Source organism: Myotis myotis, unplaced genomic scaffold (genome assembly GCF_014108235.1).
Source record: "Myotis myotis isolate mMyoMyo1 unplaced genomic scaffold, mMyoMyo1.p scaffold_m19_p_2, whole genome shotgun sequence".
Lineage (NCBI taxonomy): Eukaryota > Metazoa > Chordata > Mammalia > Chiroptera > Vespertilionidae > Myotis > Myotis myotis.
In genome coordinates this window covers 8,243,968-8,269,355 of record NW_023416324.1, presented here as the reverse complement: position 1 = coordinate 8,269,355, position 25,388 = coordinate 8,243,968, and the positions used below count along the sequence as shown (strand labels likewise).

At 46.9% G+C, this 25,388-nt stretch overlaps 1 protein-coding gene across 1 annotated transcript; it reads right to left on the bottom strand.

Moving 5' to 3' along the window:
- Positions 1-379: 379 nt before the first annotated feature.
- On the bottom strand, positions 380-24,693 carry SZRD1 (SUZ RNA binding domain containing 1). The gene is made up of 7 exons (XM_036347027.1): positions 24,673-24,693; positions 24,005-24,029; positions 10,822-10,892; positions 6,163-6,212; positions 5,064-5,126; positions 4,112-4,363; positions 380-3,474 (listed from the first exon to the last, which is right to left on the bottom strand). Exons 1-7 carry the CDS (start codon positions 24,691-24,693, stop codon positions 3,372-3,374), a joined length of 585 nt encoding a protein of 194 aa, XP_036202920.1. The 3' UTR covers positions 380-3,371.
- Positions 24,694-25,388: the final 695 nt, after the last annotated feature.

Here is a 25,388-nt window from a genome sequence, read left to right as displayed (position 1 = left end):
GGATTTTCCTCAGCTGAGCTGAGGTGTTCCTTTTGGACTAAGAGCCCCCCAAGGGCAGGAATTCTCCCTCCTTGCTCAAAGAGAATGGGGAACATAAGGAAGTACCTGGGAAAGACCCCTGAAAGGGGCAGACCCCATGGAAGAGCAGGAAGGGCCTCACCCATGTTCTCACCAACAGAGCCCCAGGGCCTAGGGGTCCCCTTCCCTTGGAGCCTAAGGGTATGGGTCCTTACCCCCCAACACACACACCACCTCAGACCTACTTCTCTAACAGAGAGCGAGCCCCTCCCTGGGACCAAGCAGAGGTAGCTCCCAGTGGTTAAATAAGCAGCCACAGCAAGAAGTTAGGAGGCCAGGGACTGAAATGAGGACAAGGCTCTGACAAGTTTAAAACATGTATTTAAAATACAATTTATAAAATGCTTAATCTGCCGACTCAGGAGCCCGCGGTGCGGGGTGGGGTGGGCAGCTGCCCGCTAGATCAGCAGAGCAGGACTGCAGGAGGGGTGCAGCCCTCCCTCCCATGCCCTTCTGTTCAGACACCCAAGGGGCCCATGTGCACCCTTGGAATCACATGGCCAGAAAACAGGACCCCAGAGGTTTCCAGAGTCTCTGCTTAGCAGGGAGGCTGGGGTAGCCCTACCGGCCCATCCCTGAGCAGAGCATCCCCAGATGGGGCAGAGCAGGGTATGGCTGGACTGGACAGGGCGGGGCAGTGGGCTCTGGAAGGGGCTGATGGTAGCAGATAGGGTGTTGCCTCCTGCCTGCAGGTGGGGAGCACCCTGATTGAGTGGGCTGAGAAGGGTTGGTCACCAGGCCCAGACCCCCAGCTCCTTTGGTTATAGGCTGACAACAGAGTAGTGGCTCATGGGAAGCAGTTAGCTGGAAGGTCTGAGGCCTGGCTCATGGGGTCAGGGAGGAGCTGGGGGAAAGGGACAGTACCATGAAGGCAGATAAAGGGCAGCAGCCTCAGGTTTCTGCCCCCTACACCCCCCCGGGGTTTTCTAAGCCAAAGCCCGCAGCTTACTTAAAAAAGTTAAAAAAAAAAGCACTTAAGGAAAGTTACAGACAACTACCAACTCACTCACACACACACACACACACACACACACACACACACACACACACCACCCCAAACCGTTCTCCCATCTCCCTTCCTACCTCCCCCAACACAATAGTTCACTGTTTTCGTTTTTCTTTTTAAAAAATTTGCTACCTCTCCATCTGGGAAGCCAAGGAGGTACAGGCACACAGTGGGCAGAGCCCCATCTTTGGCCAGAGGGAGGTGGGAGCACCAGTCCCTACTATATCCTCATCCACAGACACCCATCAGCCAGTCTTCCCTCTGGCTCCATTAGGGGCGGGGGGGGCAAGAACAGGTTGTCCCAGTGGCTGGGCAATCAGCACTTCTGGCCTTTCCATCTGGCCTACCTCTGCGCCCTTCTCCAACTGAAAGGACAGTCTCACTTTGGGCCAGAAACCACTATTACATGAGGGATGGACACTACACATTTAGAATGAGGAAACTTGGTCAGGGCAGTGGAACTATAAAGACAGCAATCAACCTTCTCCCTTGCCCACGCCTGGAGGTAATTCCCTGCCAGAATAGTCTACGGTCACAACTCAACAACCTGTAGGTTCTTACTGACTGAAGCTCTCTGTTCCAGCTCCGCTCAGAGACAGTTATCTGGCTTCACACAGTTACAAGACTGTGCTGCGGACTAGTTGCTGATTCACTGGCAGCTGGCCCTTCCTTCTAAGGGGAAAATGGAGTGGGACATGGCTTGCATTCCCACAGGCCTACATTCCCACAGGGCAAGGCCAAGAGCCAGGTGAACCGAAGGTAGAGTGAGACTCCAAAACCTAGCTTGCCACCTTGGCCACCACAAGCTGCCCTAATCACAAAAACATCACACCCGCCACTCCAAAACTCATCCACTGAGTGGGAGGCTGGCTGGCTGGCTGGCTGGCTGGGGGATAAGGCGCAGTGCAACAGACGAGACCAGAGAAAGCCTGAGAGGGCCAGACTGGACACACACAGCTGCTCTGGGCAGCCGCCCTCTTCGTCTCTTCCACCTCAAGGAGCCAAAGCAAATCCCTAGGCTCCAGGGACAGGGGGGAAACTGCCTTCATTCCAGGCCCTTGCTCTGGAAAAAGGGTGAAGGGTAGCCTAGGACTATGGGGAACCAGTCTGTCATCACCACTCTGCAATGCACAGCTTGTCTTTCCCCATATGTATTCAGAATGGTCTGCGCCCAAGGTAGTGATTTCACAAAGGAAATGGACCAGCTATCGTTGCCGAGCTGCTGCCATCACTGGAGATGGCCCTCCACAGACACCTTCTGACCGCCCTAGGCAGGAGGCTGAGCCCCGGAGCCAGGCTCTCTCCTGGCTTTCCTTGTGCTGACAGCAAAATACTGAGCAAGCCTCGCATCATTTACTTCTGAGCTCAGGAGTGCAGTCTCGCTCCCTGCTCTCTTCTAGAAGTAGCAAGCCTGGCTGGTAGGGAACCACCCTGAGGGGATTGGGAAGGGAAAGTCTCTTCACTTTCCCTGTCTCCCAAAATACTAGAGGTGGGGTTGGCACCCTCCCCAGGCTCTCTGAGCCTATAGAACGAGCCCAGTCTCCAGGTAGGGCCATGATGCCCTGGGACTTAGCTGGGGGGAGGGAGGTATAGGCATGGGGTGCTCATCTGTCCTGGCGGCTACAGAGCCCTGCCCCTTTTCTGGGCGGCAGTAGGAATACAGAAGCTAAGCTCACCAAAAACCTATTGGTTAATGTTTCTAGTAAATTTCCCAGAAACATTTTTAAGTAGACTACCAAACTACCCTTTCTTAATTAAAAATTCATTAAACTGCTAAAACCCTTCCCATGCACTTTTTCTTGCAAATCAGTATTTGTATAAACAAACAAAAATAGGAAGAAAAAAAAAAAAAAGAAAGGATAATTTTCAAATGGAACTTGCTTTTAAGTGACGAAGACATGCACTTGGGGGTGGGTGGATGGGAGTTCTCATTTGTTTTGAAATCCCAAATTAATGAGCATGATAAACTGTTATTGCTGGCACTGGCTTTACCCCAAGTGGCCAAGTGGCACTGTCTGACTCTCTTAAGTCCCCTAACCCCCATCCTTTCCCTTTCCATTGACTTGGGACAGCCCTTGTAGACATGCCAATCACAGTGGGAAGGGGGAAAAGGGGAAGGTCACAGTGCATGGGGTTCAAGGTCACAGTGGGAGGAGCAAAAGGGATCACAGTGCAAGTTAATCAGGTCCTTCCCTCTGCTCAAGTCCAGTTGTCTGCCACGGCAGTGCGACCCGTGGCGGACGACCCAGGAGGTGGTGACGGCGGCAGCATTCTTTCTTGCCCACATTTATCTGCGCTGTTTGAAGCCTTGTGACCCATCAGGACCCAAAGGCTGTCTGATCACATTATTGGGCTGCCTGCTGTCTTCGGGTTGGGAGATCCTGGTTGGCCTGAAGGGAAGAAGATCAGAGGGAGGCCTGAAAAAGGATTGAAAAGAGGACCCCAAATCTTAAAACCAACCACCCCTGCAGCTGGGGCAGAAGTCACAATGGCTATGAGCCAACTCTGGCTCCCTGAGCTTGCTTCTTTGGCAAGTGGACTCGGAGCACCTCCAGGCTGGAAAGCTCCTCAATGGGGCAGGTGGCCCATGTCCACCTCTGGCACCTGTAGCACTCGTCCCCCCGGTCTGACTCACCATCATTCATCTGGAGGCAGGGGGAGTGCTCAAGGGCCAAGCTGTCCAGAGGCAGTGACCATGGACAGTAAGTACATCCTTTGCAGAACCATGAGCACAGACTTTCCAGAGCGTTGGGCCAAGGTAAAGACTCCTAACCCAAAGCTCAATAGAGTGAGCCAGCTCCTGCCACTGCTTTTCTCCTGCTTCTCTGCAAATCATGTGGTTAATGGGTGACTGATATTACTATGAAAGACTAAAGGAAATGGACTTTTTCTTCTCTGCCAAGTGAATAGTTAGAGAGACAATGGCTTGCAGCCAAGCTCTCTTCTCCTTCTCCTCCTCTACCACCTCCTCCTCCTCCCCGTGGCCTGGTGGGGTGGTCCACAGTCAGCCCTGCCAGCTACACTCACCTGTCGAGGATGGGTTTCTCTTGTTCCTCCTCGGGGCTGGCGCTGCCCAGGATCCGCTTCCGGGCTTCTGCGTACTCGGCCTCCCGCTGTGCTAGGGACTTGACAGGAAGGGCTGGCCTGCTGGCGGAGTTGGGGCTGCTGACCACACCGTTGCTGGTGGGCCTCTTGAGGATGCGGATCTGTGGGGGGGGGCCGGTGGGAAGGCTATCGTCCTGAATCACAATGGGCACTTTGGGAGGAGATTTGGATTTCCTGCTGACAAAGAGCAAACACAGCTTCACAACTCCTATCCTTGATTGAAGAGGCCCCATCCATGTCCCACCCACTCCTGATCACTTTTCTCCTCCTACACCTCCTACTTCTCCCCCCCGCCCCGTTTTTAATTTATTTTTACTTTTTTCCACCTCCTATTTCTATTCATTATTCTCTGGTCTCTGACCAGACATCAGAATTCTCGTTCCTCAGGAAGGTTTCTCAAAGAGCAACCTTGCCATAAGCTCACACAATCCACAGGTCTGCTCCTGAGACCTAACCCCAGACCAAGAGGGCTGGAACACCGTCTCATTTTCTTGGACTGACTTCTATTCACGTTCATCACAATTACATCAACCACTACGTGGCCCCTGTGGCAAAATATTTCAGGTCCAGAATCCAATGACTTCTGTTAAAATCCCAACTTCCCTACACAGATCAGAGTGTTAACAGGCTGGTGTGGTGGGAGCCCCTTAGCTTGGGGTCAGCAAAGTGTTTACTCCCAACAAGGTCTCCCACCACATGTGCTCAAACCAAACTACCAAGGAGCCCGCTCCGCCATCCCTGCCTGGCACCAAGACAGGATTTACCAAACTGCCTCAGCCTTCTGGTAAGTGACTTGTGCCTCCCAGAGACAAGCTACACCAAACAACTGGATCACCTCTTCAGAAGAGCTCCTGAGCAGAGACCCCTCCCTCACCAGGGCGCTCTGGTATGCTGCACGCGGCGGGGTTGGGGTGAAGGACGATCCGAGAAACAGCGCCTGGCAGTGGAAGCATTGTCCAAGGCTGGTGGATGTGCACATCAGGCGATGTGTCCACAAGGAGAGGTGGAAAACAACATAGGAAGGAAAAGAAACAAAAGCCACAGGGGAAAGGGATCCAAGCAGGAATGACCACCCCTTAACAGCCACCAAGATCCTCCCCAGAGCCGTCAACTAGCTTCTCTTCAGAACCGGACAGCCCACAGGGGGCTGTCAGTAGACTCTTGATTGTCAGGAGGGGTAGGCACTGGAGGAGCCCAGCTGCTGTCAGAGGAACTACAGTAAGTTCTGGGCAGGACAGGAATGGCATGGCAAGGGGACTGTAACCAGGGGTTAGTGTAGTTGCTGAGAAGAGCGGACAGACAAGGAGCCAGCAATCTGATCTAAGAGGAAGGGAACCAGGAAAGCTGTTGGGCAGGCAGGTGGGGAATATCTGTGCAGCCCATTAGGCAAGTCCAGAGAGGCCCTCTCTTCCTCCTTCCTTCCCTTGTCCCTGTGGGAAGCTGGCAGGTTACCTGAGCCCAAAGACAGACTGCTGAAGTCACCTTCCACCTGCTTTGGAAACCCACTGCCTTTGCTTTGAAGCTGGGGGATGAAGCTATCCCTCAAGGTCTAAGAAGTTCTGAGAATCTTTTCTTCCAGGATACCCATAACGCCCTAAGCCACCAAGTCACAGAAGGCCCAGAGAAATCATCTGTCCAACCTCATGGTAGAGAGAGAGAAACTGATGTCCAGACCGGGGGTGGGGGTGGGGGGTTTGTCCCAAACATCAGAGCAATGGGGAGCAGAGCCAGGCCTAAACCCAAGTCTTCTGACTTGTCACCTGCCCACTTTCATCAAACCACCTCACACGGTGCACACTGAGGGAGGAAACTCCAGCCTCACTCCCAAACCTCAAGCCACCACATGCTGAGGGAAGGATTCACTGCCCAAGAGCCTGACCTGCTAACCCTAAGAGCCAGCTGGAGACCACCACTGACTGCCCGGCTCTCAGAAGGCAGAGAGCATGAGTCCTCAGACCAGACAGTAGCCTTACCTCTCCTTTTGTGTGATCTTCAGTTTTTTTTCCAACCGTCTGTCTATTTCCTAGAGGAAAAAAATGTATATAAAAAGTGGAAAAAAATCTCTCTCAAATAAAAACTTACGCCTTTATTTTCAGAGCTAAGGGCAGTGTCCTCTCTGGCCAGGGACATGACTGTGTCCTTCGAAATAATGGATGTGGAGCTCCCTTTACTAAACTCTGGGGTCTGGGGACCTGACTCCTTGCGGTTCATCTCCCTCCGTTCCCACAGCCACAGTGATAGTTCTAGGCCTCATTATTCAGCTGGGTTCTTTGCATTGCCTTCCACGAGTCTCCTAGCCTCCCAGCTGTCCTTCACAGAGCCACTCAAACCACCTTTCTAAACACGTCTGATTGTGTCACTTCCCCACTTCAAATACTTCAACTACTTGACCGATCAAGTCCAAGCTCCTAAGCACACCTCACCCAGACCTTTCTTTATCTTTTGTTTCTTTTTTACACCACAGCAACACTGAGCTCTTACTAACCCCCAGAACCTAGGGTGCTGGTCCACCTGCCTGCAATGTCCTCCCCCTTGCAAACTCCTTTTTACCCTGCAAAACCCAGCTTGGCTGTCCACCTCTCCTTTGTAAGGTCTGTGGTCCCATATAGTTAAATTGCCTGCTCCTCAGAGATAAGGTCTCCCTTTTTCATTCCTTCATGTATCACATTTTATTTTATTTTTTTTCACTGTCATGGATATGAATTGTCTGTAATTAGCACCTAGCAAAAGGCCTAGAACAAAACAGAAGTGGAACTCCATGGCAGTCTCAAGCCTCAGACCCTCAGCACCAGGAACTCCATGAAGCCTACACACACTGGAAGCTGTGGAAAGAGCACAGACCAGACGTCCAGGCTCCTTGGTTGACCCGCTGCTTTTTCTTACAAAACTTCCCAACTAAACTATCTTCAGTGAGAGCAAGACCATCTAGGTCAGTGGTTCCCAACCTTGGCTGCACATTAGAACCACCTGGGAATCTTTTTAAAATCCTGATTCCTGGGCCTCATTCTCCGGAAATTCTGTTTCTTTGTTATGGGGGTGAGGCCACAACATTAGTAACAAAGAAACAGAATTTCCGGAGAATGAGGCCCAGAAATCAGGATTTTAAAAAGATTCCCAGGTGATTCTAATGTGCAGCCAAGGTTGAGAACCACTGATCTAGATACTGGAGAGGGAAGAAATTGTATGCAAAATTATGTATTTCTCTGGAGAGAAGATCTGTAACACCAATTCTCCACCAAGGTTGATAGTGCCAACCAACCTTGCAAGTTTGGCAAAGTCTGGAGACATTTTGGGTTGTCACTACTGGAAGGGTGGTACTTCTGGCATCTAGAGGATACAGGCTAGGGATGCTGTGAAAATCCTATAATAGAGAGAACAGCCCCCACAGCAAAGAATTATCTGGTCCCAAATGTCAGTAGTGCTGAAGTTCAGAAACCCTAACTTATAAGATACATGGGCTTTTCAAAGGAGTATATTACTTGCAAAATTTTAAGAATCACTGCCTTAGTACAGTCTTTGAAATTTGCTGAGATCACCTCAGAGCCCAGTGAATGGCCCATATGCTCTACATGTCCTGAGAATGACTGTATTCTGCAGTTATAGGTGCAGTTCAAGCTGGTTAAGTGTATGGTTCAAATCTTCTAAATTCTTACTAATTTGTTTGAACTACTGACTATGTGAAGGACCAGGAATTATTCTTTCCAGTAAATTAAACAGTTTATTATTATGAAGTGATCATTTTTTGCCTTAAAATCTATTGTTTAGGCCTAAGCTGGGTAGCTCATTGACCCGATCGATACACCAATGTTGCAGGCTCGATCCCCAGTCAGGGCACATACAAGAATCAACCAATGAATGCATAAGTAAGTGGAACAAGAAATCAATGTTTCTCTCTCTAAAAATAAATCTATTGTTTAGTATTAATAAAGCTGTGCCCATTTTCTTTTGTTTAGTATTCCCCTGGAATATGTTTCTCTTTTAGTTTTCATCTTTCCAATGTCCTTATTTTTGTCTCCTATGAACAACATGAACCTAGACTTAAATCCAGTCTGACAACGATACTCATTTTGATTGGTGTTAAGTTGTTTAAAATATTTTGTTTTATGAAAGACCCAAAATATATTTAGGCAAGCACAGCAGACTATATTCTGAGGGTAGGTACCATGAACCCTCTGGCTAGGAAACCTCTAGAATGAAAAACCTCTCACTCAAACTTGTAACACAGGGTGGTACCCAGTGGCTGTTTACTGACAGAATGAAAAAGGGGCACCCAGAGTCAGGGAATGGCCTGGACGTTTTCTGTGAACTGACAGACACTCAGAGAAGATCTATGCCAAAGCACAGTTTGTCAGAACTATAATTCTCCTAAGTTTTTTTCAAAATTAATACCAGTGATATTGCCTAAGTAAATATTGTCTTGCCTTAGTCTAATGTCCATTACCTTTTAAGGGCTTTCTAAGGCTTACTACAAATAACTTATGGTTTTAAAGTTTCACAATGTATCACTTTGCTCCAGTCTGAAAATGACACTGCCTATTCAAGTTCCTCCACATAAATGCAAAGTTTACCATGTGAGGGATTTAGGCTCCCTTAGATACCTTTAACAGGGTTAACACTAATGCCTCCACAGACCAGTAACCGAACTCCGTACGTAGGGAGCACAGGGGGAAGTGAAGGGGCTAGCTACAAACGCACCAAAGAGCACCTGCTCTGCTATTTTAGGAGAAACCTATCAAGATTTTAAGGGAAAACTATACATTTTTAAACTTTGCTACATGAACTCTTGCTTTCATATCACTGTGAGGGCCATATAAGACATATAGGCAAATGGGCCCAATACATGAGCTGATTTTTTTAAAACTGTGGTAAAATACACATTACATTAGCTCAATTTGAGGGGCCTCATCCACCTTTCCTCTCTAAGGTCCTAGGGAAAATAGGGAATCTGCCCAGACCCAGGAAATGGAACCTGAGTGTAGAAAAGCCCTTTAAGAGGGAGATGGGCCGTGTCTAAGTAAAGGTGCCTCTGTCCCCAAACTAGAACGTGACCAGCATCCTTGGCATGTAATATAAAACTACTGGCTTTAAAAATAATGCCTACGCCCTAGCTGGTTTGGCTTGGTGGATAGAGCGTCGGCCTGCAGACTGAAGGGTCCCAGGTTTGATTCCAGTCAAGGGCACATGCCTGGGTTGCGGGCACGATTCCCAGTGTGGGGCATGCAGGAGGCAGCCAATCAATGATTCTCTCTCAACATTGATGTTTCTATCGCTCTCTCCCTCTCCCTTCCTCTCTGAAATCAATAAAAATATATTTAAAAAAATAAATAAAAATAATGCCTACGTCAATATGATGCTTTATGGTTATCATACCCTTTCCCACTCATTTTCTGCTCACACCAACCCTGTGTGATAGACAAAGTAGCTTTTATGTTTGTCAGATGAGGGTGATGTGGCTCAGAGAGGTCAAAGAACTTACCCAAGGTCACAGATGAGGCACCGAAGAGGTAGCCCTAGAACTAAAGCTTCTGGAGCCCTACCCGATGCTGCTCACAATTGCTCAAATCCATGGAAATGCTGGTAAAGCCACTGATCCTCACTCCCTCCTCTCCCCTGAATTCCACACTGGCCCCTGGCACTCTGATAACTAACACTCCCATCAAACTCCAACCCATCAGACAGGACAGGTTATCAGAGCTGAGGAATTCTTCCATCAGATTAGAGTGGCATATAAACCGGCAGCTCTGGTGGAAAGCTGATCCTGCCATCTCCAGATGGTCACTGGATACCAGTGAGCTCAGAGCCGTCCAAGCAGGAGAGGGAGTGTTCTGCCAGCAGCGGGAGAGGGCACTGCATCTCGCTCTGGAGTCTATCCAGGTATCATGAGTCAGTCCATTCTCTACTTGGATAAGGACTGGCAATTAATCTGCTCTCGGACTCGTTCTCTGAAGAGCTGGATCGAATGGAAACTCTCCGACAGTGTGCACTACAAGGAGAATATCCATCTTCTCCAGATGCAAACAGTCCGATGGGATTAAAGAGTCCTCAGTGTTTTGTGAGGAAGCATCTAGAAGTGGGCCCCAACAAGGAATCGTACTACGGAAGGGCACCTTCTCCTTTTACAAGGATGCACAGAGCCCCAGCCCAAGGTCAAGGCTCCTCCTGTGTTAGAAGCTGAACCTCCATGGCTAGTGAAAGAAAGCCATAAGCTCATCACTCTTTGCTCTGAGGGTCACACGGCACAAGGCAAGTGTCAGGGCATAAGCACATCAGAGGCAAGGTGCTAAAAAAGTTTGACTTCCTATGGCTTCTCCTGGGAAGACACTGTTTTTTGCCCAGTAGCACTGAGCACACTGTAGAAGCGAAGGAGTGCTCTGTGCTTTGGTAAGTGGGTGGCCTCCTTTCCTTGGGTCAAAACCCTAAACAAAAGATCTGTTATCAAACACAGGTATCATCTTCCCTGTGGGGCTACCCCTCTACGAAAATGAGAGGTCTACTTCTTGATCTGAGAGAAAAAGCGAAACCAGAGGAAAGAGTGGAGGCAGGATATCATGAAGTACCTTGCGGGAGGAAAGGAGAGGCCACAGCCGCAAGGTGAATGATATCAGATGTCAATATCTGCAAATTCAACTCACCTGAGGAAAAAGCACAGCTTCACTGCTTGCTGCTGACCTTAACCTTGCAGTGATGATGCTTGTGTGAGCCTCTGGCAAAAGGTAGGGGATGGAAGCGTAAGAGGGGAAGAGCAAGGCTGGGGACTCCTCAAACAGCCTAATTTGTAACATAGCCACAATCTTCAAGAGGAACGAAGGAGACAGAGAATAGGAATGTACCTGCAAGGGCAGGCAGATTACAATGACAGGGTCACTCCTGTAATAGCAAGAGATGGATGAAGAAAGAAAAAAGGTAAGGAGAGAAGAGAAATAAACAGGCAAAGTACAAAGTACAGCAAGTACAGCACCATCACAGATGTCCTGTCCAGACCTGAATGTTCAAGAAACAGATTTTATCAGTTCACCCAGGGGTGATGAAGCCCTGGGGACTGATTCAAACTAGCCAAACTCACAAGAGACAGTGAACGAACCTAAATCTGCACCTGTTACACTATGGTGGCGGGAGTGGGTGCCTGACCTGCTGCTGCCTGCTCCGCAGGGCCTCCATGGTGCCAAAGGAGCAAAGTCCTACTCCACCATCCCACCCCTCTCTGATAACCAGAATCCTCTGGTCACCAATGCAACTAACAGACCCCTAAGAATCCAAGTCATCTTGTAGTGAATGGAAGTCTAAGAGGCACCAGCTGAGTTAGAAAATAACCCCTTTTTATCAGCAATAGTTACTATGTAGCTTTTCTCAGATAATTTGCCTTTGTCAGTTTGCAATTCAGAAGATGACATTTTCTGATTTTTCTCTCAGACTCAAGAAATAGGGAATCCGCCGAAACCGGTTTGGCTCAGTGGATAGAGCGTCGGCCTGCGGACTGAAGGGTCCCAGGTTCGATTCCGGTCAAGGGCATGTACCTGGGTTGCGGGCATATCCCCAGTGGGAGATGTGCAGGAGGCAGCTGATCGATGTTTCTTTCTCATCGATGTTTCTGACTCTCTATCTCTCTCCCTTCCTCTCTGTAAAAAATCAATAAAATATATTTAAAAAAAAAAAAAAAAAAAAAAAAGAAATAGGGAATCCTCTTACGCTCTGTGAACCACTATGTCCCACAGGCTCATATGGCCTTGTCCAGCTCTCCCAAATTGGGAAGCACGCATCTACAAGTATGGGTTCTGCAGAAGAAACATGAGCCCTGAGAGTAGAACAAGGCTGACTCTCAGAGCCAGAGCCTGACAGGTCCTGATGAACACAATGCCACCATTTTAGAAAAAAGTAGCCTGGCCGGTGTCGCCCAGTGGTTGAGTGTCGACCCATGAACCAGGAGGTCATGGTTCGATTCCTGGTCATGCCTGGGTTGTGGGCTCAATCTCCAGTGGAGGGCATGCAGGAGGCAGCCGATCAATGATTCTCTCTCATCATTGATGTTTCTATCTCTCTCTCCCTTCCTCTCTAAAATTAATAAAAACGTATTTTAAAAAAGAAGAAGAAAAGAAAAATGAAGATCCTGTGAAGCAATAGAAGACAGAAATAACTTCCAACACAGCTTGGCCCTGAACTCCACCATAGCAGGCAGTACCCATCCTGGTCCTAATTGCTTTAATTCTTGGACAGGACATCAGCACCCATTCCCTTGGCTACAGGGTTGCTTGTGACAGGGTCTCCTGGGAGAGCAGTCTCCCCAGCAAAGCACCTATGTCTCCCACACCACGCATCTGGATGGGATTTGGTCTAAAACTACCAGATAGGTCTCGTCTGGATGGCGTGGTTTAGTGGTTGAGCGTCGACCTATGAACCAGGAGGTCACGGTTCGATTCCCAGTCAGGGCATATGCCTGGGTTGCGGGCTGGATCCCCAGTGTGGGATGTGCAGGAGGCAGCCAATCAATGATTCTCTCTCATCATTGATGTTTCTATCTTTCTCTCCCTCTCCCTTCTTCTCAGAAATCAATAAAAATATATTTTAAAAAAGAAAGAGAAAGAGAGAAAGAGAGGAAGGAAGGAAGGAAGGAAGGAAGGAAGGGAGGGAGGGAGGGAGGGAGGGAGGGAGGGAGGGAGGGAGGGAGGAAGGAAGGAAGGAAGGAAGGAAGGAAGGAAGGAAGGAAGGAAGGAAGGTCCTTATACCTTTAAAATGCATCACTGGCTATTTTCAAGTCCAGATGTACAATCCATAGAGACTTTTCTAAACAACTCTCACATTGGTTAGTTCAATTCTGTTTCATCCTTGTCTTGTTTCTCTACGTCAGTGGTGTGGCAGTGTCCTGCCTGGTAGGGCTGGCCATCGCCAGTGCTCCTGCTTATCCTACCTCCCCTGGCTAAAGCACCCAGTCACATCACGCCAGGTTTGATTCCACAGTGATGCTTCAAGATCATCACCAGGTTCAAAGAATTAACTCAACTCCTGAGAAACATGATTGGGTAAGTTAAAAGAAGCAGAATTCGTAAGTTGAGAGACAAGAGGATCTACGGGGACATCTAGGTCATAAATTCATCAGCTGACTTTTTAATATATATTCAAGTTAGTCTGCTTGAAGGTTCCATTCACTGATGTTTCTATCTCTCTCCCTCTTCCTTTCTGAAATCAATAAAAAAAATATTTGAAATTTTTTTAGCCCTGGCCAGTTTTGCTCAGTGGATAGAGCCTACAAACAGAAAGGTCCCGGGTTCGATTCTGGACAAGGGCACATGCCCAGGTTGGGGGCTCAATCCCCAGTGGGGGGCATGCTGGAGGCGGCCAATCAATGATTCTCTCTCACTGTTGATGTTTCTATCTCTCTCTCTCTCTCTCCCCCTTCCTCTCTGAAATCAATAAAAAATATATTTAAAAAAATAAGAAAATTTTAATTGATTTCACCTATTTCTTTATACTTTTTGTTGTTGTTGTTAATCCTCACCTGAGGATCTTTTTCCATTGATTTTTATAGAGAGTGGAAGGGAGGGAAAGAGACATGGATTGGGTGCCTCCCGCATACACCCCAACCAGGGCTGGGGGTGGAGCCTGCAACTGAGGCACATGCCCTTGACCGGAATCAAACACAGGATCCTTGAGTCCTCGGACCGACACTCTATCCACTGAGCTAAACCAGCTAGGAGCCCCTTTTTTATAACTGAGGTAATTTTCATGTAAAATAAAATTCACTCCATCATATTGGCCCCGATTGTTCCTCAGGTAAAACAAACATGCTCCAGTCCGAGGGCCTTTGCACTGGCAGCTCCCTCTGCCTGAATGCACTTCCGCCAGCTTCTGCGCAGCGTGCACTCTCACTTCCTTCAGGTCGCTTTGCCTATCTGTATTTGAGGCCGCCTCAGACATTTATTTTTACAAAATGGCACCCCTGCCAGTCATTTTATATGCCCTTAATCTGCTTTATTTTTCTTCATTGTGTGTATGTGTGTGTGTGTGTATAGTACACACATATATGTATATATATAAATAGAACATTATTGTTTATTGTCCATCTTTAGTGACTAGAAAGTAATATTTGTGAAGCCAGAATATGAACTCGGTCTATCTGGGTCTGAAATCAGAGACGCTATTCATATTCAAAATAAGAGCTAAGGCTGCCTTAGGAATTTCTCAGCAGTGGTGGTGGCAGCAGCATTCTCCAAGTACCTGCCAGAGGTATGTGTAAGGAAGACATTGTGTCCTCCCTTTACCACCTCTAATCCGCACCACAACCCCTGGGATATACAGCAGCCTTGCAGCATGCTCTGAAGTTAAGTGATTTGCCTAAAGCCTCTCAACTAGCAAACAACCAAACTGAACCCTAAACCTCAAAAGGGAAAAGGAAAAACATTGGGGAGAGTGGCTGGTGGTGCCACAGGAATGAATAAGGTAGGATACAGGCTGACAAGTAATACAGCCTGCCCGCACCCAGGCCAAGGAGCAGACCACAGGAGCTGAAATCGGAAGTCCAGACCTTAAATCTATGAAGAGTACCCACAAGGATGTAATTCTTCAGCAGAGAACAGGCCTAACAATTTAGATGTATCGTAGGCTGGAGGGCCTCAAAAACTTTGTAACTGCCATATTGAGACAGTGTATTGTTCTGCTTTGAGTGACTCTTCAAAGGGTCTCCATGAGGCAGGGAATCCACACAGCCAACTTTACCTTAAAGAAGTGGAGCATGCCTGGCCCGTATTGCCCAGTGGTTAGAATGTCAGCCCTTGCACCCAAGGGTCGCAGGTTCGATTTCCAATCAAGGGCATGTACCTGGGTTGCAGATTCGTCCCTAGCCCCGGTTGGGGCACGTTTGGGAGGCAACCAATTGATGTGTCTCTCTTACATTGATATCTCTCTCTCTCCTCACTCCCATTTTCCCTCACTCCCAATCTCTCAAAAAATCAATGCAAAAAATATTCTCAGGTGAGGATAAACAAACAAGAAGCAGGGCAGGGGTGGGAGTAATGGTGGTGAGCCCTACCTCTGGAATAAAATAGGGGATAAAGTCTAATGGGGCTCCTCTTTCTTCAGGTTCATTACTGTTTTCCCCTTTTGGTTTTCATACAACACTAAGTAATACAACTCTTAGAGGAAACAGTATATTAGCCTCAGCCAGTCTTAGGAACTTCCCACCCTAACTGGACACAGGCCACACTGTCAGTGAATGGAGAGCAAGGGAACAATGTCCCTCACACTCATCTGCCTGTGAATGATGCATTATTTAACTCTCAACACCAGGCAAGGCAGATCCATCCAATTTTACAAATGAGAAAATGAAGCTGAGAGAAAGGCAGGCAGTGATTTGTCCAAAAATCAGACCTGGCATTTGAACCCTGAACCTAGTCTTCTGATTTCTATTGCCATCGAGGAGAAAGATTATTGACTAGTAACCCTTGCTATCTTTTATAAAATGAAGACAGCAAGGCTCCTCTCCCATAAGAAACAGACAAACAGATTTGGGGGATGGAACAAAGTCACCAGACCTTCTCCCCACTACTAGGTTTTATTCAAACACCCAAGGGTGCAGTCATTGAAGGTACTCAGCAGGGACAGCAAACAATGTCTCCAGGGCCAAGCCAATAAACTAAATGGCTAAAGCCAGCAGAACAGGACACAATAGGTAACAGACAGTAGCATGGGAGGGGGTAGAGAGAGGGGCTGCGGAGGAGAGGAGAGCAACTGAGATCCAGGTAAAGGTATTCAATACTTAAGAAACAAGCCCCCCAAATCTTAGGCCAAATACCTAGGGGCTGCCAGTCTGCAACTATAGATACAGAGATCCTAAGATAGTAGAGTTGTTAAGTCTTCTCAAGAGAGCGGAGCAGAAATTATTTATATTGTCTCTTTCCACTGGCCAGAAGTTAAAAAGTTATTTCCCATCTATGGTCAAGATTTCAATCAGCGTCTATCTCGCTTGCAGTCACTGATCTTACTATTACAGCTAACAGCAGCATTGTCCTTTTGGCTCTTGAGTTCAAGTTCCTCAAGAGACACAAAACTTAATCAGCTCATCATCCAGGCTACAGAAGCAGGGGTCACGCTTAAGCCTAAGAGAAACAAACAATACTTCAAAGGAACTAACAACTAAGCATACTAAAGCGCTTAACTATGTAATTATCTGCTGAGAAGCAGAGGTAAACAAACTAAACAAAAAAGTCACTAAGAGTGAAGCCAACAGCCAGGGCTGGAATACTTCTGTGATTTCCTCTCCCAAACACTATGAGCAATAGAATCTACACCCCCATGAGACCACTGAGACTGAATGGGATAATGAATGTAAAACTGCAGTCTACCTGGCCTATAATGAGCCCTCAAGATGCCATCTAAAAAAGGCCTGTGGGGGCCGGTGTGGCTCTGTGTTGAGCATGGACCTATGAACCAGGAGGTTACAGTTCAATTCCCTGTCAGGACACATGTCCTGGTTGAGGGCTCGATTCCCAGTGTGGGGCATGCAGGAAGCAGCCGATCAATGATTCTCTCTCATCATTGATGTTTCCATCTCTCTCCCTTTCCCTTCCTTTCTGAAATCAATAAAAACAAAACAAAACAATAAAATATAAGCCTAACCAATGGACACAGACAACAGGGGGGTGAGGGCATGAATGTGTGTGTGTGTGTGGGGGGCAATGGGGAGGTAAGGACACATATGTAATACCTTAATCAATAAAGAAAAAGAAAAAAATACAATAAAAAAGGGCCTATGGGATTTGGGAGCTTGCAGGCTTATGGGCAATGTCCATTCACCAGTGAGATGTGCAACTAGATAGCAGAAGCAACTGACCTCTGGAGGGTCACAAATGCTTTTATAAGCCAAGAAGGCCAGAACATGAGGGGTGGGAATCGGCTCTCTAGTCAATGAAGTGTGGTGAAAGTTCTGGCCTTTCCAGGCTCCAGTCATCACGGCCCTGTACAAGCTCATCTAAGGACCATGCCCCTGAAGAACGTAATTTTAACAGTACATATTTACTATTCCTTTTAGAAAAGAATTACTTATTGCCTGTGTTCATTTTATAAGGGAGCTTTGGTGTGGGGAGAGGATGGCCTGCTGTGAGGGACTTTTTGAATATTCTACCCTCAGTGATAATAGTCTTTATCTACACACTGTATCACTATTGGGATTTGTTGCTAATTGTGGTAATTAGTAACATTTGTGGTAGTTGGTTTTAACCTTTATCTTCACAACAATATCCTGCATAGACCTCACTCACATTAAAGGGAAGCATGCTTGGCAGAGGCTAGCAGAGTTAAAAACACTTAGGAAGAGAAATCTCTACAGTTACTACTTTTTAAAAAACCAGTTCTTTCTGCATTTTGGCCACAGATATAGTAGCTAAACTCAATCTTCTCCTAGGAAACCAACAAGTTAGTAGTTGTCCTGACAGGAAAAATTTTCTATTCCTGTTGGGAAAGTATGCAGGAAAGAACACACTACACCTTGTGAAGGCTAGCTACCTGATACAGCCAGAAACTGCCGTTTAACTGTGTGTGTGTGTGTGTGTGTGTGTGTGTGTGTGTGTGTGTGTGGCGGGGGCAGGGGAGGGAGGAGAGCACCACAGGGTAGAGGTGGAAAAAAAGAGTATGTTGAAGTCATCAGATCTAAATAAAAGTACCTTTCTCTTGCAGAATTTTACCAAAAGTTTTAAAACAATCCACTAAGTGCTTTCCTGTTATAGAAGAGAAAGCAAGAAGGCTTGTGACTGCCCAAATTTCTAACTCACAGCAACCATGGCAGCTCTCTTGACAGTCAGAGCATGCTGGGAACAGGCCCCCCCATGCAGCCTCAATGAAGAGAGCTGAGAAGTTACTAGTGAAAAGCCATTATCCTCCTTTCTTTGAAATCACAGTAAAACCGATCTTTTTCCAGAGCTCCAGGGACAGACTGCTTAACACAATCATGTCTAAACTGGCCAATTGCTTTATAGAAAGCCCCCTTGGAGGACTTCACAGTCTCTAGCACTCGATCTTCCCAAAAGGACCAGGAATAGCTTAGAAATGGCTCCTTCAGGATTTGTGCTTTCAGATACACAAATCTTAAGTGCCTTCTTTACTACAAACACAGGCATAAGGAAATCAGCACCAGGCAGCCCTGAAATAACTGTTAATTGCCCACTACCCACAGCTACTGTATACATTCCATAACGACAGCAGTTACAGGCAGTGTTGAAGACTCCTCTAAGTGTGGTTGTAGCCATGCTTCAGAGAGAACAGCCTCTTCCCTAAAGAAAGAGAAGTAAATCAAAGTTCTTATCTCTTACATTAAAATCTAACTATATTACTACTCTGCTTTAAAAACGAAAAAGAAAGCCCTAGCCAGTTTGGCTCAGTGGACAGAGCATCGGCCTGTGGACTAAAGGGCACTGGATTTGATTCTGGTGAAGGGCACATGCCCAGGTTGCAGGTTCGATCCCCAGTGGAGGGCGTGCAGGAGGCAGCCAATCAATGATTCTCTCTCCTCACTGATGTTTCTATTTCTCTCCCTTCCTCTCTGAAATCAATAAAATATATTAAAAAATAAAAAAGCCTTCAAAGGTCCCCTCTGCTTTCAGGAAAAGCCCAAGCTCCCCAGAACCAAGTAGAAGGAGGCCCTTCCCAATCTGGCCCTGCATACTTCTCTGGCCTCATCTCTTTCCACTCAGCCCTGCCAACACCCTACCCTCCAGCCAGAAGGAAATACTGGCTCTCCCAATGCTGGATTCTTTCCCTCACTGCCTCCTTGCCTACGTAAGCATCGGCCCTACACTCTACCTGTTCCTCCCAAACTTAATGCTGCTTAAGTCAACTGGTCCTTTGAATCTTAGTTTAGGCATCACCTTCTCTACAAGATGCCAGCCATGGTACCCCATCTATTCATCTTCCAAGTTGGTGCTGCCTTACCTGTCTGGCCCTCCACTGGACTGTGCCCAAGTGCCTGGGACACAGTAGGTATTCAATGTTTACTGACACCTTCTACAGGCTTATACCTATACAATGATGTGGTAAAGTTCAGCTGATTGGCTCAATGAAGGCAGAAAGTAAATTTGAATTCTTAGTCCAAAAGATTATCTTCTAATTGCTACAAGACTTGCCTTTGTAAAAAAGAATAAAAGGCAACTATTGAGATGCAAGAAAATGCTTTACAGGAATTACCAATCCAATTTCACTTAAGTACCACCTGCCTTCCTCCAGGACTGGGTTATCTCATTACCAACAAGATGGACTAGGAAACAACAGGATACTTACAATAAAGCTTCAAACCAACAGAAACAGAGCAAACCGTTGATACAATTTTGGAGGCGAGCACCAAGATAACTTCCAATTACAAAATGCTCTATTTGTCCCCTGAGATGTGCTTAAAACAGAGGACACAATTTAGAGTTAGAATCAATATTAACTCAATTTTATATTTGCATTTCTCCCAAAGGCAGTATACTTTTAAAGAAGCATTTCCTAAGTTATATTTCTTTTTTTCCCCCCTTTTAAAAAAACATTTTTTTATTGATTTCAGAGAGGAAAGGAGAGGGAGAGAGAGAAACATCAATGATATGAGAGAATAATTAATCGCCTGCCTCCTGCATGGGCCCCTACTGGGGATCAAGCCCGCAATCTGGGCATGTGCCCTTGACCAGAATCAAACCTGGAACCCTTTGGTCCACAGATTGACGCTCTATCCCCTGAGAAATACTGGTCAAGGCCTAAGTTATGTTTCTTGAATTGTCCTTTGATTGGGATGTAACTCCTTGGGAGGAAACAGGTAAAGGCACAATTTTATATTAGAGAAGCATTCACCATACTAACTAAAAGCAAAAAGCTGACTATTTACAGAATATTTTGGGTGTTTCTCAAATTTAGTCTTCCTGGAATGACACAATAGTACTGTACTGAGTATTCTGAAGATATGCAGGAAACAATGACCTCAGGTGTCCTGACAAGAGAGAAATTCTAACATAATGTCAACATTTTTGTGTGAAGGACAAGGATCACCAAAAGCCTCTATTTTCAAGGGTTACAACTGTCTCTGGATTTCATAAAGTTTGAATGTTCACTTGAAGAATTAGTCAACAGTCCTGGCCGGGTGGGCTCAGTTAGTTGGAACATCATACTATACACCAAAAAGTTGCTGGTTCGATTTCCGGTCAGGGCACATAGCTAGGTTGTGGGTTCGATCCTCAGTCAGGGTGCACATGGGAGGCAACTGATTGATGTTTCTCTCTCTCTCTCATCAATAAAAACATATCCTGCCAAGCCAGTGTGACTCACATCGACCCATGAACCAGGTCACTAGTTCAGGGCACATGCCCCAGTTGTGGGCACAATCCCCAGTATGGGGCATGCAGGAGACAGCTGATCAATGCTGTTTCTCTCTCATCATTGATGTTTCTATCTCTCTTTCTAAAAATCAATAAAAACATATTTTAAAAAAACCCACCATATCCTCATGTGAGAATTAAAAAAAAGAATTAAAATATTTTTATTGATTTTTAGAGAAAGAGGAAGGGAGGGGAAGTGAGAGAAACATCGATGTGAGTAAAACATGGATTGGTTGCCTTCTGCACAGCCCCTACTGAGGACACAGCCCGAAATCTGAGCATGTGCCCTGATTGGGAATTGAATCAGCAACCTTTCAGTGCATACACCTGTCAGGACTCAGGTTTTGTTGTTGTTGTTGTTTTGTTTTGTGTTTGCAAGGAGGGAGTGACTTAATGTTCATTACCATATATCAATTGGGAGGTAGGGTAACCTGAAGTTAAGATTAAACATGCAACTGAAAGACATGTAATAGTCAGTTGGTTTCCCAGTGATGGGATGGGTACCACCCCCTCCAATCCCCCCTCCCTGGTTCCTCTCTTTCAAAAGTGCACATTTATAAGACCCTTTGTGAATTTTTACAAGGAGATTAAATTCAAGAGAGCCCTCAGCCCTGGCCAGTGTTGCTCAGTTAGCTGAGCATTATCCAATGCACCAAAAGGTCACCAGTTTGATTCTCAGTCAGGGCACATGCCCAAGTTTCAGGCTCGATCCCGAGTAGGGGGCATGCAGGAGGCAGCTGATAGATGTTTCTCTCTCACACCGGTGTTCCTCTCTCTCTCTCCTTTTCCCTTCCTCTCTCTAAAATCAATAAAAACATTAAAAAAGAAAGAGCCTTCAAATATAAGTCTGAGGTAAACACATTAAAAATGAAAGTTAATGCCCAACTCACAAGTCTTCCCCAGGTCCTCAGGGAGCAAAATACTAGAGAAAGAAACCAGCTTTGGAGTCAGACAGGCTTGGGGTCAAACCCCAGCTTCCCTACTCATTATCTGTGTGACCTTGAGCAGAACAGGTTGCTGCCTAGACTCAGTTTACTTGTTTATAAAAGGAGGACAATGGCCCCGGCGCATTAGCTCAGTTGGTTCAGTGTTATCCCATATGTCAAGGTTGTAGGTTTGGTTTCTGGTCAGGGCACACACAAGAATCAACCAATGAATGCATAAACAAGTGGAACTACAAACCAATGTTTCTCTCTCTCTCATCAATATCTTTTTTTAAAAGGAGAATAGTGCCTCTACAGATTGTTGCAATGGCTCACGTAAGTAACAGATAATATAAGGGATCTTGCATTTTGGTAGTTACTGCTCAATGATGCAAGGTTTGGGTTCCATCTCTGTACCTAGAACTTTTAAAGGGTTTTACTAAAGTAAAACATAGTAGAAAGAATACTGGACAAGCACCAGAAATTTTTAAGCTACACCTTACATCTCTAGGGTTTAGTAGTTAGCTGTAAAATGCAGTACTGGGCTAGCTGATCTCGAAGCAACTTACCCATCCTAAAAACTAAAGTAATCCCCACTTTCTGAATCCTTCATTCACTTTTGTTTTCCATTTTCTTACACCTTTCATATGAGAAATTCATGTCCCTTCAAAATAGATGGAGAAAAACAAAGAAAGGCTAAGATGCTCAAGAAATTGATCATTTGAGTCACATTCAAAATGCAGGCCACGCTTTTCCGCAGAGGGCTGGCATGAGGGGTGCCCGAATGATTCACTCCTATGAGTGGTAGGCGATAGATGCCTCTACCGGAAATTTTGCATTCTCTGGCACAAAGTCACTGCTCAGCACACACACTGCCGGGCACACAGCAGACACTCAAAAATGTTTGTTCACGGAATAAACACCCAGATGTCACCTGCCGCTCCCGGCAGCATCTTTCAACTGCTCTCCTTACTCAAGACAAATTCCAAAGACGACAGTCAGTCCCTAAGAACTGTACTAACTACTTTTTGAACGCATGAATTCTTCAAATTCTCAATCATGCTACGTGGACAAACACACACCAGTGAGGGAAATGCTGAACCACCAGAAAAAAAACTTCAAAGCCAAGTGTCCACATTCCCGGATACACCCACCGCTGCGAGGGTCATTCTCTCGGCCTCTTCCCGAGCTGACCAGCGCCCTGAAAGGCACTTGCAGAGGGAAACGCAGCTCCGTGCGGCCCTCGCACACCCGGCTTCCCGCGCCCCTCTCCCAGCTCGGAAACCTCCAGGGTAGTGGTTCTCAACCTTCCTCATGCCGCGACCCTTTAATACCGTTCCTCATGTTGTGGTGACCCCCAACCATAACATTATTTTCGTTGCTACTTCATCACTGTCATGTTGCTACTGTTATGAATCGCTATGTAAATATCTGATATGCAGGATGTATTTTCATTGTTACAAATTGAACATAATTAAAGCATAGTGATGAATCACAAACACAATATGTAATTATATTTGTTTTCCGATGGTCTTAGGCGACCCCTGTGAGAGGGTCGTTCGACCCCCAGGTTGAGAACCGCTGCTAAGGTATTTGTCACTGGAGCCTGCCCTGAGCAGACACAAACACGAGGAGGCCAAAAAAGACATCTCCCCATCCCCCACGGGTCATCATGAAGCCACAGACGCTGAAAAGGCCCAATGAATCAGGGACCCAAGAGAATTAGGCTGCTCCGGCTTGGGATAAGCTCCTTTCCTACAGCTTCTGGAAGTCAATGAAAACTCCCCAAAGCAAGGCGAGCACTATTTCCCCTTCTTTTCCCTGGAATGCGGCCACGTTACGCTGCACATCGCACCCCGCCCGTCTCGACCCCCGGCGAGCACACTCCCTCTGGGCTCAGATCGCTGGCTGGGTCCCCGGGGAGACGGGCTGCCCGCTGGGCTGAGGGTCTTTCGGGCGGAGTCCCCTGGGGAGACCCGTCCGCAACGGGCTCTCAGAGTAAAACTGAAAGGAAAAAACCCACGCTCGCCCACCGTGGCGGAGAGCGCAGAGCAGTGGGGGATTTTTAGTAGAGAGTTGAGGGGCCCAGAGACTATTTCCGTTCCTGCCCCTCTGCGGAGCCCGGCATGCCGCCCCGGTCCGCACCCCACCACCACCCGCTTCGCCCCACCACGACACACAGTGTCGCTCCTCATCAAAGCACATGAACTTTATAAAATGGTGCCTCAGGCGAGAGTCCGACGGGAAAGGAAGGGTCAAAGGGGCCCCGGCGAGCGAGCGGGCGCGGGGGCCCAGAAAAGAGGCCTTGGGTGGCGGGTGGGGCGCCCCGAGTGACGCGCACGTCGGGGGACGGAAGGAGGCGCACCGGGCAAAGGTGGAGGGAGAAATGGAACGCGGCCCCTTTAAGAGGCCTTCACAGAGCTCAGAGACCGGGGGCCTCTCCACCACCCCCGGCCCGGCGTGTGGGGCCCTTCCTTGGGGATAACCATCCTCAGACCCACTCCCTGGAGGCTTCCTTCACGCCGGGTCCCTCCCGGCCCTGCCCCAGGGCGGCGGCTCCTCCTTACCCCGCTGTCTGCCGCCTCCTCCCAGCTCTCAGCGACCTCCTCATCTTCCATCTTACTCGCCGCTTCCCCTCCTCCCAACCCCCTCCCCGCGCCTGCGCCCTGATACGCGCATCCGTCGCGGGCTCCAGCACGCAAGTTACTCAATGGACCCCGCCCCCTGCCAAGCCCCGGAAGAGGAGCCAGGCTTAGGGTCCAGGATTGTCAAGGAAGCCATCTTGGAAGAGGGCGAGGAAATTAGGGTGCTGCCATTTTTTTTAAGGGCAAAGTGTTACACTGAATGGACTCCACGTGAATCGTCTCGAGGACAGGAAGTGTGATCTTTGGAACCATCTTTTCTAAGGGCAGTCAATGACTGAACAACATTTTTTGAGTTTTTAAGTAGCTTTTATAGAGTGCATGTTGTTTTTTTGCAAAAGTCTGAAAATATTTTTATACCTCAACAAAGAATGAAAAGTATTTGCTGATGCATAAAACATGTTATTTCTATCTGATAGTGTGATAATGATTACAGTATTTCTTAAGCAGTATTCCAAGCTTCAGTTAACAATATCGTCTACTGGGAGGTAAAAACCATTACTGTTAGCTGGTAATATTGCATCTGAGCTAGGCAACCAGAACTACTAAAGATCTTCTGAGTCTTTAATGACAGATACAAACATTAACATTACCTCAAAAATGTATTTACGCATCTTCCTAAACCATGTTCTGTTTTGCTTTTCTCCAACATAGAAGTGGGGACCTTGGACTTTTAAAGTTCAACTTCAGAAACTTCCAACTTGAACTGCTGTGTGATCGTATTTAAGTTACTTAAGGTTTCTGTGCCTTAGTTTCCCCAAATGTAAAAAAAAAAAAAAAGGAGATAATAATAGTAGTAGCTTCTTCAAAAGCAGGTTGTGAGGAGGTGGTATGTATGCTGAAAAGCTTAGAACAGCGCTGAACCCATAGTAGGAGTTCTCAAGGTTGCCTATTGTTGTTATGGGGCTTGCCTGCCGTAGATTTATAATCCTTACATCTCCGATGGTGCATTCTTTCTCAAACCACAAAAGCAGGGTAAGAGGCAAGCCCCATGTTTTTATCCTCACTGACATGTTTCATGTTAGGCCGCTCAGTGTTAAAAATGTGCTGTTCAGTAGTGTTGCATTTGGCTGCTATAATCAAGTTAGTTGAATTGCGATGTGTTTACAGCATGTCATTCATCTTCCTGAAGGAACAGCTTCCTGTTTCGAAATTATGCAATTTGTATCCCTAATGGTTATGATTATAATAAATTGGAGTCATGTTTTAAATGTTACTAATCTTTACTTATAAGTTAAAGTGACGTGCTTACTAATTCTCTGGTTTCATAATTTCTTGTCTCTGAAATATTGTTCATCTTTGGGTCTGT